Source organism: Bombina bombina, chromosome 5 (genome assembly GCF_027579735.1).
Source record: "Bombina bombina isolate aBomBom1 chromosome 5, aBomBom1.pri, whole genome shotgun sequence".
NCBI lineage: Eukaryota > Metazoa > Chordata > Amphibia > Anura > Bombinatoridae > Bombina > Bombina bombina.
In genome coordinates, this window is record NC_069503.1 from 510,948,815 (window position 1) to 510,963,144 (window position 14,330).

The 14,330-nt window shown below is 42.1% G+C and overlaps 1 protein-coding gene across 2 annotated transcripts in view; it reads left to right on the top strand.

The window, feature by feature from the left end:
• The window catches only part of VPS41 (VPS41 subunit of HOPS complex), an 809,562-nt gene that overhangs the window by 614,938 nt on the left and 180,294 nt on the right, over positions 1-14,330 (top strand). For both annotated transcript variants that reach the window (XM_053714423.1, XM_053714424.1), the window contains exon 16: positions 13,313-13,394. In XM_053714423.1, coding sequence (XP_053570398.1) covers positions 13,313-13,394 — 82 coding nt within the window. The remainder of the gene's footprint in view (positions 1-13,312; positions 13,395-14,330) is intronic.

Below are 14,330 nucleotides of genomic sequence, written 5' to 3' on the forward strand. Positions count from 1 at the left end.
TATGTTGAAGAAGCCTATAGACAACTAAGAGATGAGAATACATATATTATCTTGCAACAATCCAGTTAGGCCATTTCAGAGAGAACTGCGATCTTTGATGGATGATGGAGTACACTACGGGATTATTGATTTGGACACACTATTAGTGGATAATCCTGTAACTCTGGTGTTCCATCATCTGCCAAAGGTCCATAAAAGTCTACAAAATGTTAGAGGCAGACCAATTGTTTCTGGCATAGGCTCCTTGTTGGATCTTCTGTCGGAATGGTTGGATGATATTCTCCAGAAGTTTGTAATTAATATGCCTTCCTACATTCGAGAAACCACACATATTTTAAGTCTCTTAGAAAATGTCATCTGGGATGATCATTGTAGCTGATTGACAGTGGATGTCATCTCCTTATATTCCAGTATTCCACATGAAAAAGGTTTATATGCCCTACAGAATTGTTTGGGGATGTATAGTGGGATGAATTACAATGACATCCAATATATACTGAGAGTAACAAGTTTTCTTCTTAATCACAAATATTTCTTTTTTGAGGGTGATTTCTATCTGCAGAGACAGGGAACAGCAATGGGCGCAAATGTTGCACCGTCATACGGCAACATTTTTATGGGCTGCATAGAGCGTTCCCTTGTCTATGCAGATAGTAATCCTTATCAGGGTAACTTTCGCTTTTTTTCATCGATTTATCGATGACCTTATCTTTATTTGGGGTTCTACTAAGGAAGATGCCATTTGTAGATCTGCTCAATAATGGTGAATTTGGAGTCAAATTTACTTACGAGTGGAATCAGTTTAGTATTAACCTCTTGGATCTAGCTCTGACAGGATCAGCAAAAACTAAGAGGATCATTAGTTGTCTATACCGTAGACCTATATCTGGGAATTCTATATTACACGCTAAGAGCGCACATTCCAGTCATATGTTCAATGGAGTGGTAAAAGGGCAATATATTAGAGTGAAAAGGATATGCTCTGATAAACAAGACTTTGTGAAAGAGAGTTATGTCTTAGAGTCACGTTTTATCAAGAGAGGTTATCCTAAACATCTAATAAAAAAGTATGTAATGGGATTTCCTACGTTGATAGGTCAGATACCTTTGTGCAGAAATTTAAAAAGAAAGAGGACCAACAGCCAATTTTCATAACTAAGTATTCTACAGAGTTTTACTCTATCTGTAAGATTGTGAGAAAATATTTCTCCAACATAGGTGTGTCCGGTCCACGGCGTCATCCTTACTTGTGGGATATTCTCTTCCCCAACAGGAAATGGCAAAGAGCCCAGCAAAGCTGGTCACATGATCCCTCCTAGGCTCCGCCTACCCCAGTCATTCTCTTTGCCGTTGTACAGGCAACATCTCCACGGAGATGGCTTAGAGTTTTTTAGTGTTTAACTGTAGTTTTTTATTATTCAATCAAGAGTTTGTTATTTTGAAATAGTGCTGGTATGTACTATTTACTCGGAAACAGAAAAGAGATGAAGATTTCTGTTTGTATGAGGAAAATGATTTTAGCAACCGTAACTAAAATCCATGGCTGTTCCACACAGGACTGTTGAGAGCAATTAACTTCAGTTGGGGGAACAGTGTGCAGTCTCTTGCTGCTTGAGGTATGACACATTCTAACAAGACGATGTAATGCTGGAAGCTGTCATTTTCCCTATGGGATCCGGTAAGCCATGTTTATTACGATCGTAAATAAGGGCTTCACAAGGGCTTATTAAGACTGTAGACTTTTCTGGGCTAAATCGATTCATTATTAACACATATTTAGCCTTGAGGAATCATTTTATCTGGGTATTTTGATATAATAATATCGGCAGGCACTGTATTAGACACCTTATTTCTTAGGGGCTTTCCCAAAGCATAAGCAGAGCCTCATTTTCGCGCCGGTGTGGCGCACTTGTTTTTGAGAGGCATGGCATGCAGTCGAATGTGAGAGGAGCTCTGATACTTAGAAAAGACTTTCTGAAGGCGTCATTTGGTATCGTATTCCCCTTTGGGTTTGGTTGGGTCTCAGCAAAGCAGATACCAGGGACTGTAAAGGGGTTAAAGTTTTAAAACGGCTCCGGTTCCGTTATTTTAAGGGTTAAAGCTTCCAAATTTGGTGTGCAATACTTTTAAGGCTTTAAGACACTGTGGTGAAAATTTGGTGAATTTTGAACAATTCCTTCATGTTTTTTCGCAATTGCAGTAATAAAGTGTGTTCAGTTTAAAATTTAAAGTGACAGTAACGGTTTTATTTTAAAACGTTTTTTGTTCTTTCTTATCAAGTTTATGCCTGTTTAACATGTCTGAACTACCAGATAGACTGTGTTCTGAATGTGGGGAAGCCAGAATTCCTATTCATTTAAATAAATGTGATTTATGTGATAATGACAATGATGCCCAAGATGATTCCTCAAGTGAGGGGAGTAAGCATGGTACTGCATCATTTCCTCCTTCGTCTACACGAGTCTTGCCCACTCAGGAGGCCCCTAGTACATCTAGCGCGCCAATACTCCTTACTATGCAACAATTAACGGCTGTAATGGATAATTCTGTCAAAAACATTTTAGCCAAAATGAACCCTTGTCAGCGTAAGCGTGGCTGCTCTGTTTTAGTTACTGAAGAGCATGACGACGCTGATATTAATATCTCTGAAGGGCCCCTAACCCAATCTGAGGGGGCCAGGGAGGTTTTGTCTGAGGGAGAAATTACTGATTCAGGGAACATTTCTCAACAGGCTGAACCTGATGTGATTGCATTTAAATTTAAGTTGGAACATCTCCGCATTTTGCTTAAGGAGGTATTATCCACTCTGGATGATTGTGAAAAGTTGGTCATCCCAGAGAAACTATGTAAAATGGACAAGTTCCTAGAGGTGCCGGGGCTCCCAGAAGCTTTTCCTATACCCAAGCGGGTGGCGGACATTGTTAATAAAGAATGGGACAGGCCCGGTATTCCTTTCGTCCCTCCCCCCATATTTAAAAAATTGTTTCCTATGGTCGACCCCAGAAAGGACTTATGGCAGACAGTCCCCAAGGTCGAGGGAGCGGTTTCTACTTTAAACAAACGCACCACTATACCCATAGAGGATAGTTGTGCTTTCAAAGATCCTATGGATAAAAAATTAGAAGGTTTGCTTAAAAAGATGTTTGTTCAGCAGGGTTACCTTCTACAACCAATTTCATGCATTGTCCCTGTCACTACAGCCGCATGTTTCTGGTTTGATGAACTGATAAAGGCGCTCGATAGTGATTCTCCTCCTTATGAGGAGATTATGGACAGAATCAATGCTCTCAAATTGGCTAATTCTTTCACCCTAGACGCCACTTTGCAATTGGCTAGGTTAGCGGCTAAGAATTCTGGGTTTGCTATTGTGGCGCGCAGAGCGCTTTGGTTGAAATCTTGGTCGGCTGATGCGTCTTCCAAGAACAAGCTACTAAACATTCCTTTCAAGGGGAAAACGCTGTTTGGCCCTGACTTGAAAGAGATTATCTCTGATATCACTGGGGGTAAGGGCCACGCCCTTCCTCAAGATCGGCCTTTCAAGGCAAAAAATAGACCTAATTTTCGTCCCTTTCGTAAAAACGGACCAGCCCAAAGTGCTACGTCCTCTAAGCAAGAGGGTAATACTTCTCAAGCCAAGCCAGCTTGGAGACCAATGCAAGGCTGGAACAAGGGAAAGCAGGCCAAGAAACCTGCCACTGCTACCAAGACAGCATGAAATATTGACCCCCGATCCGGGACCGGATCTGGTGGGGGGCAGACTCTCTCTCTTCGCTCAGGCTTGGGCAAGAGATGTTCTGGATCCTTGGGCGCTAGAAATAGTCTCCCAGGGTTATCTTCTAGAATTCAAGGGACTTCCCCCAAGGGGGAGGTTCCACAGGTCTCAGTTGTCTTCAGACCACATAAAAAGACAGGCGTTCTTACATTGTGTAGAAGACCTGTTAAAAATGGGAGTGATTCATCCTGTTCCATTAAGAGAACAAGGGATGGGGTTCTACTCCAATCTGTTCATAGTTCCCAAAAAAGAGGGAACGTTCAGACCAATCTTAGATCTCAAGATCTTAAACAAGTTTCTCAAGGTTCCATCGTTCAAGATGGAAACCATTCGAACTATTCTTCCTTCCATCCAGGAAGGTCAATTTATGACCACGGTGGATTTAAAGGATGCGTATCTACATATTCCTATCCACAAGGAACATCATCGGTTCCTAAGGTTTGCATTCCTGGACAAACATTATCAGTTCGTGGCGCTTCCTTTCGGATTAGCCACTGCTCCAAGGATTTTCACAAAGGTACTAGGGTCCCTTCTAGCGGTGCTAAGACCAAGGGGCATTGCAGTAGTACCTTACCTGGACGACATTCTGATTCAAGCGTCGTCCCTTCCTCAAGCAAAGGCTCACACGGACATCGTCCTGGCCTTTCTCAGATCTCACGGCTGGAAAGTGAACGTGGAAAAGAGTTCTCTATCCCCGTCAACAAGGGTTCCCTTCTTGGGAACAATTATAGACTCCTTAGAAATGAGGGTTTTTCTAACAGAGGCCAGAAAAACAAAACTTCTAGACTCTTGTCGGATACTTCATTCCGTTCCTCTTCCTTCCATAGCTCAGTGCATGGAAGTGATCGGGTTGATGGTAGCGGCAATGGACATAGTTCCTTTTGCGCGCATTCATCTAAGACCATTACAACTGTGCATGCTCAGTCAGTGGAATGGGGACTATACAGACTTGTCTCCAAAGATACAAGTAAATCAGAGGACCAGAGACTCACTCCGTTGGTGGCTGTCCCTGGACAACCTGTCACAAGGGATGACATTCCGCAGACCAGAGTGGGTCATTGTCACGACCGACGCCAGTCTGATGGGCTGGGGCGCGGTCTGGGGATCCCTGAAAGCTCAGGGTCTTTGGTCTCGGGAAGAATCTCTTCTACCGATAAATATTCTGGAACTGAGAGCGATATTCAATGCTCTCAAGGCTTGGCCTCAGCTAGCGAGGACCAAGTTCATACGGTTTCAATCAGACAACATGACGACTGTTGCGTACATCAACCATCAGGGGGGAACAAGGAGTTCCCTAGCGATGGAAGAAGTGACCAAAATCATTCTATGGGCGGAGTCTCACTCCTGCCACCTGTCTGCTATCCACATCCCAGGAGTGGAAAATTGGGAAGCGGATTTTCTGAGTCGTCAGACATTGCATCCGGGGGAGTGGGAACTCCATCCGGAAATCTTTGCCCAAGTCACTCAGCTGTGGGGCATTCCAGACATGGATCTCATGGCCTCTCGTCAGAACTTCAAAGTTCCCTGCTACGGGTCCAGATCCAGGGATCCCAAGGCGGCTCTAGTGGATGCACTAGTAGCACCTTGGACCTTCAAACTAGCTTATGTGTTCCCGCCGTTTCCTCTCATCCCCAGGCTGGTAGCCAGGATCAATCAGGAGAGGGCGTCGGTGATCTTGATAGCTCCTGCGTGGCCACGCAGGACTTGGTATGCAGATCTGGTGAATATGTCATCGGCTCCACCTTGGAAGCTACCTTTGAGACGAGACCTTCTTGTTCAGGGTCCGTTCGAACATCCGAATCTGGTTTCACTCCAGCTGACTGCTTGGAGATTGAACGCTTGATTTTATCGAAGCGAGGATTCTCAGATTCTGTTATCGATACTCTTGTTCAGGCCAGAAAGCCTGTAACTCGAAAGATTTACCACAAGATTTGGAAAAAATATATCTGTTGGTGTGAATCTAAAGGATTCCCTTGGGACAAGGTTAAGATTCCTAGGATTCTATCCTTCCTTCAAGAAGGATTGGAAAAAGGATTATCTGCAAGTTCCCTGAAGGGACAGATTTCCGCCTTGTCGGTGTTACTTCACAAAAAGCTGGCAGCTGTGCCAGATGTTCAAGCCTTTGTTCAGGCTCTGGTTAGAATCAAGCCTGTTTACAAACCTTTGACTCCTCCTTGGAGTCTCAATTTAGTTCTTTCAGTTCTTCAGGGGGTTCCGTTTGAACCCTTGCATTCCGTTGATATTAAATTATTATCTTGGAAAGTTTTGTTTTTGGTTGCAATTTCTTCTGCTAGAAGAGTTTCAGAATTATCTGCTCTGCAGTGTTCTCCTCCTTATCTGGTGTTCCATGCAGATAAGGTGGTTTTGCGTACTAAACCTGGTTTTCTTCCGAAAGTTGTTTCTAACAAAAACATTAACCAGGAGATTATCGTTCCTTCTCTGTGTCCGAAACCAGTTTCAAAGAAGGAACGTTTGTTGCACAATTTGGATGTTGTTCGCGCTCTAAAATTCTATTTAGATGCTACAAAGGATTTTAGACAAACATCTTCCTTGTTTGTTGTTTATTCTGGTAAAAGGAGAGGTCATAAAGCAACTTCTACCTCTCTCTCTTTTTGGATTAAAAGCATCATCAGATTGGCTTACGAGACTGCCGGACGGCAGCCTCCCGAAAGAATCACAGCTCATTCCACTAGGGCTGTGGCTTCCACATGGGCCTTCAAGAACGAGGCTTCTGTTGATCAGATATGTAGGGCAGCGACTTGGTCTTCACTGCACACTTTTACCAAATTTTACAAGTTTGATACTTTTGCTTCTTCTGAGGCTATTTTTGGGAGAAAGGTTTTGCAAACCGTGGTGCCTTCCATCTAGGTGACCTGATTTGCTCCCTCCCTTCATCCGTGTCCTAAAGCTTTGGTATTGGTTCCCACAAGTAAGGATGACGCCGTGGACCGGACACACCTATGTTGGAGAAAACAGAATTTATGTTTACCTGATAAATTACTTTCTCCAACGGTGTGTCCGGTCCACGGCCCGCCCTGGTTTTTTTAATCAGGTCTGATATTTTATTTTCTTTAACTACAGTCACCACGGTACCATATGGTTTCTCCTATGCAAATATTCCTCCTTAACGTCGGTCGAATGACTGGGGTAGGCGGAGCCTAGGAGGGATCATGTGACCAGCTTTGCTGGGCTCTTTGCCATTTCCTGTTGGGGAAGAGAATATCCCACAAGTAAGGATGACGCCGTGGACCGGACACACCGTTGGAGAAAGTAATTTATCAGGTAAACATAAATTCTGTTTTTCCATTGGTTCATGGAGATAAAGAGCTCAAAAAAAGTGGTGGAAAATGGCTGTAAATGTGTCTTTTCTAAAAACCTAACATTGGGGAATTTACTTTCACCAAGTCAACTCCCTACCACTACCCATATAAGCTCTTGGTTCAGTTCCAATGGCACCTTTAGATGTTGAAGCACCAGGTGCAAATCTTGTGATTTTCTTACTACAGGAAATGATTTCTACTAATATGTTACTGGGCAACATTTCAATGTTAAAGGATGTATTAATTGTTCGACCACCTATGTGTTATACCTTATTGAGTGCGCTCAACATAAAATGCAGTACGTGGGTATGACCATGAGATACGTAAGACCACGCACACGAGAGCAGCTAGGGTATATCACCAACGAGAAAGATGTTCAGCATTATCCACACACTTTTTGGATAAACACGACAAATGAGGTGGGGACAGGGAATACCTCTTGTCTAAACAAGACGTTTTTTGGATTTCTTCTATAAGGTACGACGAGTCCACGGATTCATCCTTTACTTGTGGGATATTATCCTCCTGCTAACAGGAAGTAGCTAAGAGCACCACAGCAGAGCTGTCTATATAGCTCCTCCCTTAGCTCCACCCCCCAGTCATTCTCTTTGCCTACTCTAAGTACTAGGAAGGGTAAAGTGAAAGAGGTGATAAAATATTTGTTTTTAATTTCTTCTTTGTTTGTTGTCTATTCTGGAAAACGTAGAGGTCAAAAAGCTACGGCTACCTCTCTTTCTTTTTGGCTGAAAAGCATCATCCGTTTGGCATAGGAGACTGCTGGACAGCAGCCTCCTGAAAGGATTACAGTTCACTCTACTAGAGCGGTGGCTTTACATGGGCTTTTAAAAATGATGCTTCTGTTGAACAGGTTTGTAAGGCTGCGACTTGGTCGTCGCTTCATACCTTTTCCAAATTTTCCAAATTTGATACTTTTGCTTCTTCGGAGGCTATTTTTGGGAGAAAAGTTTTTCAAGCAGTGGTGCCTTCTGTTTAACCATCTGTCTTCTCCCTCCTGTTCATCCGTGTCCTGTAGCTTTGGTATTGTATCCCACAAGTAAAGGATGAATCCGTGGACTCGTCGTACCTTATAGAAGAAAAGTAAATTTATGCTTACCTGATAAATTAATTTCTTCTATGGTACGACGAGTCCACGGCCCCCCCTGTCATTTTAAGACAGATTATATTTTTTTATTTTAAACTTCAGTCACCTCTGCACCTTGTAGTTTCTCCTTCTTCTTCCTGTATCTTCGTTCGAATGACTGGGGGGGTGGAGCTAAATGGAGGAGCTATATAGACAGCTCTGCTGTGGTGCTCTTTGCCACTTCCTGTTAGCAGGAGGATATGAAGAACCGTACCAGTTTTGCCACAGCCTCTCCAGCACAAGGCGCTGGCCATTGGGAAAAAGTTGTGTAATCTTACTGGGGTGAGGTACCATCTACTTAACAATTTAAGTTGAATTTCTTGTACATTGGCTGATATTGAGGAGCGTTTTGCTAAGGTGAATGACTTGAGCCAAGCTTCTTGGTCAATCTCATTGTTGAGATCTCTGTTCCAAGCTCTAGTATATGTAGGTAATGGGGTATCAGGAGGCAAGAGCAGAATTTTATATATTAAGGAGATTAATCGTCTTTGCGGTTTGCTTTGTATACATAAATGCTCAAATGGGGTGAGGTCCCTAAGAAATTTGTTTTTGTGGGTATGGTGTGTCAAATAGTGCATTAATTGACTGTATCTAAGCCATGAGGAGAAAATGTCTCCACATATCTCCATCATTTGTTGTTGTGTGCAAAGTTTCCCATTTTCAATCATGAAGTGCAAACTACCTGTTTTGAGGTTGTAGGGTTTGCCCAAACGCGTTCCCAGTTTGCAGTATGGCAATTCTGGGTTTTCTATAATAGGAAGCAAGGGTGAATATTTAGATGAGATGTGAGTGGTAGTGTTTAGTAATCTATCCCATTCCTGCAAAGTTTCTAATGTCATGTACGATCTTGGGGCGCAGTGTTGGGGGGTCAATGCTAATGTGCCTACATTGTTCAGTTTGAATATCTGCCCATCCAGACGGGCCCAAGCTTTGTGCGCGGTGTTATGAGACCACTCTGCTATGCTTTGTAACAGAATAGCTCCCCTATATGCAGTCAAATCTGGGAAACCCAGCCCTCCTCTATCCCTTGGGAGGTACATTGTTTTTCTGGGAACTCGTAGTTTCGTACTTATCCATACGAATTGTTCCAAGATTTTCTGTAGATGAGACAAAAAGTCTCTCGGTATGGAGATTGGAATGTTCTGCATGATGTATAATATGCGTGGATGGATGTTCATTTTAATAACTCCAATCTTTCCTAACCACGAAAGTGGTTTATTCTTCCATGGCGATAGGTCCCTAACTATTTCTTCTTTTAGTCTTAGGTAGTTATTTTTGTATAGGTCACGTGGGTTGACCGTGAGATATATACCCAAATATCGCAATTGTGTATTAGTCACAGTGACCCTGTGTTTCGTTTGCAGGTATTGTATGTGCTCGTGAGGGGCGTTAATGTTTAGAAGTTCAGATTTTGCAAGATTAAGATGGAAGTTGGAGAGTACTCCATAGGTTTCTATTTCCCTAAGGAGTTCAGGAACTGAGATGTCTACATACAGTGCTTGTTTTTTGTTCCGTATCTCCCATGACTATCCCAGTAATGTTAGCGTTGTTCCTTACTTTGTGGGCCAGTGCTTCTATTGACAAAGCAATCAATAAGGGGGACAAAGGACACCCCTGTCTCGTTCCGTTCGTTATTTTAAATGCTTTCAATAATGTTCCATTAACTCTAACCCGAGCGTTTGGGGCAGAATATAGGGCAAATGTCTCATTTAAAAAGGAATTGCCAAAATTCATTGTTTTCATCACCTGACGCAGAAAAAGCCAATCGACGAGATCGAAGGCCTTCTCCGCTCAGTCGAGAAGAGAGCCAAGGGCACTCCTTCAACTCCAGCATGATTTATTAACTGTAGGAACTCAGAGGTGTTGTCCCGAGCCTCTCTGCCCGGGACAAAGCCCACCTGATCCGTCGATATGAGGTTCGGAAGGTATTTATTTAAGCGTTTTGCTAGAACCTTGGCTAATATTTTAATATCAGTATTCAATAATGATATGGGTCTGAAATTTTCAGGAGCATTCGGGTGTTTGCCTGGTTTAGGGATAATTGTGATGTGTACCTCAAGCATTGTGTTTATTAGTTTGGAATTCTCTCTTAAGCTGTTCAATAATTGTAATAGACTAGGGGCTAATACTTTAAGGAATGTTTTATAATACTTTGTAGTGATCCCATCTGGGCCAGGGCTTTTCCTGCTTGTTAGGTCTCTGATTGCTTGCGTCAACTCTTCCAAAGAGATAGGCACTTCTAGGTTATCTGCATCTACCTTATCCAGTTGGGGTAACCCCAATGTGGATAGATAATCATCTATAGCTTGTCTTTTATTGGCCATCTGTGCTGAGTGTTCGCTTGTGTCCGTTATTTTGGAGATATTATATAAGTTACTGTAATAGGTGTGGAAGGCCGCGGCTATATGCTTGTTACTTTTAAGTTTGGTGCCATCTGCAGAGTTGATTTAGTGAATGTATGACTTTAGTTGCTTTCTGCGAATTGACCTAGCCAATAACCTACCAGGTTTATTACCTCCCTCATAATATTGTTGTTTTACCGCTAGCGCCCTACGCTGGTAAGCTTCCATAAGGTGTTGCTTGAGCTTAACTCTTGTTTGTATTAAGAGTTTTTTGGATGTTTCGTCATTAGGGTCTCGCTTGTGTTTGTCCTCAAGTGTAGAGATTGTATTTAAGAGGTGTGTATGGGCTTCTCTATATTGCTTGAGTAACCTAGCCTTATGTTTAAGGAACTCTCCCCGCACTACGCACTTATGTGCTTCCCACACATTTGACAGTGAGGTATGTTTGAGGTCATTGAGAGAGAAATATTCTGTCAGTGACTTGTGCAGTTCTAACTTAATAAGAGGTCTTTCAAGTAGCGAATCGTTCAGCCTCCATATATATATGTCTTTGGTGGTATGTCGGGCCACTAGACCGTACAGGTGACCGGAGCGTGGTCAGACCATGTAATTGGACCTATATCGCATGTGCTGACCATGTCTAATCCCGTAGTGTCTGTGAAAAACTTGTCGATACGCGAGTATTTATTGTGCGGGGGAGAATAATATGTGAAGTCTTTACTAGTAGGTTGTAAAGTTCTCCATATATCATGGAACAGGAGGTCAGAAAGGGTAGTTTTTACAATTTTAGTTGTTATGTTGGATATGCTGGAAGTGCCTGTTGATATATCTATTTGTGAGTCTAAGTGAAGATTGAGGTCTCCTGCCAGATTATCAGTCTTTTTGCATAGCAGACTCGCTGAGCTCCCTGACATACAATCTTTTGTTCAGACTCTGTCTAGAATCAGGCCTGTTTTTAGACACTCTGCTCCTCCATGGAGCTTAAACTTGGTCCTTAAGGTATTGCAGAAGGTTCCGTTTGAGCCTATGCACTCTATTGACATTAAGATTCTGTCCTGGAAGGTTCTTTTCCTGTTGACCATTGCATCGGCACAGAGAGTATCTAAACTGGCTGCCTTGCAATGTGAGCATCCTTATCTGGTTTTTCATGTGGATAAGGCTGTGCTTCGCACTGGTTTGGGATTTCTTCCCAAGGTGGTCTCTAACCATAACATCAATCAGGAAATAGTTGTTCCTTCTTTATGTCCTAACCCTTCTTCTTCTAAGGAGAGGTTACTTCATAACCTGGATGTGGTTCGTGCCTTAAAGTTCTATCTTCAGGCTACAAAGGATTTCAGACAGTCTACATCTCTTTTTGTGGTGTATTCCGGGAAGCGCAAGGGGCAGAAAGCTTCTTCTACTTCTTTGTCCTTTTGGTTGAGGAGCTTGATTCGCTTGGCCTATGAGACAGCGGGACATAAGCCTCCTCAGAGGATCACGGCTCATTCAACTAGAGCTGTGGCTTCATCTTGGGCCTTCAAGAACGAGGCCTCTATGGAGCAAATTTGTAAGGCGAGTACCTGGTCCTCCTTACACACTTTTACAAAGTTTTACAAATTTGATGTTTTTGCTTCTGCGGAAGCTGTTTTGGGGAGAAAGGTTTTGCAGGCTGTGGTGCCCTCAGATTAGGGTCTGCCTTTTACCCTCCCGGTTTCATTCAGTGTCCTCTAGAGCTTGGGTATATGTTCCAACAGTAATAAATGAAGCCGTGGACTCTCCTCCCCTTTAGATGGAAAACATAAATTATGCTTACCTGATATATTCCATCAAGGGGAGGAGAGTCCACGGCTTCCGTCCGTATCTCCGATGGTCGGATCTAAATTAAATTTATCTTTTGGCACCATTTATACCCTGATGTTTCTCCTACTGTTCCTTGTTCCCTCGGCAGAATAACTGGTGGGAGGAGTATTTAAGCCTTAACAAGTCACAGAACTATTGCCAAATGGGTACTCACAAATTTGGAGAGCACACTTATGTGCTGGTAGGGGCGGGCTGCAGAATTAGAAAGGTGTGACAGCTCACCCACTTGAAGGTGCTCTTGGCGTAAGATGGTGGTGCTATAAGGGAGACAAGAAATACGGGCACCACATGTGCAGACTATTAAGGAATCTGTTGTGGTTGTACCATTAATAGTCTGCACATGTGGTGCCCGTATTTCTTGTCTCCCTTATAGCACCACCATCTTACGCCAAGAGCACCTTCAAGTGGGTGAGCTGTCACACCTTTCTAATTCTGCAGCCCGCCCCTACCAGCACATAAGTGTGCTCTCCAAATTTGTGAGTACCCATTTGGCAATAGTTCTGTGACTTGTTAATTAATAGATGATACCACACATGAGGCGCCCCTCCATCTGTTTTATCTTATATAGAAGTGACAGTGGCATGTAGCCACCAATCACTGTCCATGTTCTTCTCAGGAGCTGCAATGCTTATGCCACCCAAGCAGCAATTTAGCAATGTGTTTAATCACGTGTGGGTTGCACATATAATAAGCCAGGGCCAATGATGAGACAAATGAAATGCTCTAACAAATTAGCACATAACATTTTTGCATTAGAATGTCACTTTAAGTAGCATTCATGGTATTAAATGGCCAAATTAACGTCTGATGATTCTGAACTATGCTTATTTTTAATTAGTAAATTAAAGAGCATATTTGTGGTTTTATCTTATTGTTCAATAAATTGTTTTTTCTTTAGAAAGTGTCAAAAAATCCTTGGCAAAAATATGAAACTCTGGGAAGATGAAGTATACAGATTTATGAAGATCGGACAACTGAAGGTAAGCCGCAAAACCAAACACGCAATGACCAATTTCTTTCAAGGGACATGAAAGTAAAAATTAAACTTTTGTGGTTCAGATGAGGCTTGCAATTTAATCAGACTATTACATTAACAGAAAATGTATTTATATTATTAAGTTGGCTTTGTACTCTTAGTGTCCTTTGTTGAAAAACATATTGATAAGCTCAGGGCACTAATGCACTACTGGGAGCTAGCTAGTGACTGGTGCCTAAACACATTTGTCTCTTGTAATTGGCTCACCAGATATGTTCTGCTATGTCTCAGTAGTGCATTGCTGCAATGAAGCTGACTTCAACTGTGCATTTAACCCATTTACAGGAGTTATATATGTAGTTATAGGCAAGCAATAGTGGAATAATAAATTACTGCACTTTCTTTTTTTCGTTTTAAATCTGTTTAAACTATAGAGTAACAGTAGCACGTTCTTCAAAAGTGATGCAAAATTCTTTTTTAAAACTAAGAATAAAAGCTTAAGAACGAATTAACCTTTAATTAAAAACAATATTTAAAACCTTAGCCCGTGTGTATTCTCTCTGTGTATCTGCTTCCATCTATTACCCTTTAAATCCAATTACCTATTGTTTGCTGTATTTCCTACCGCAGACATTTCTGTATTAATGATGCTTCAGACTATTATCAATTATTTGTAAAGTGCAGCCAGATGCCAAAGTGCTGAATATGAGTAGGGACTGACAATTACACTAATGTATGAAATGCAGCTCCATCAAATAGACTAAAGCAAACAAATGAACACAAGAGGAGCATGGGAGTTTTCTGAAGAGTTCTAATTTATTATATGGCACATCTTAGATGCCCATTGCTTTTTTTAAAAACTTAAAAGGACATGAAACCCAAAATCAGATAGAATATGCAATTTTGAAAATTTTTCTAATTGACCTCTATTATCCATCTT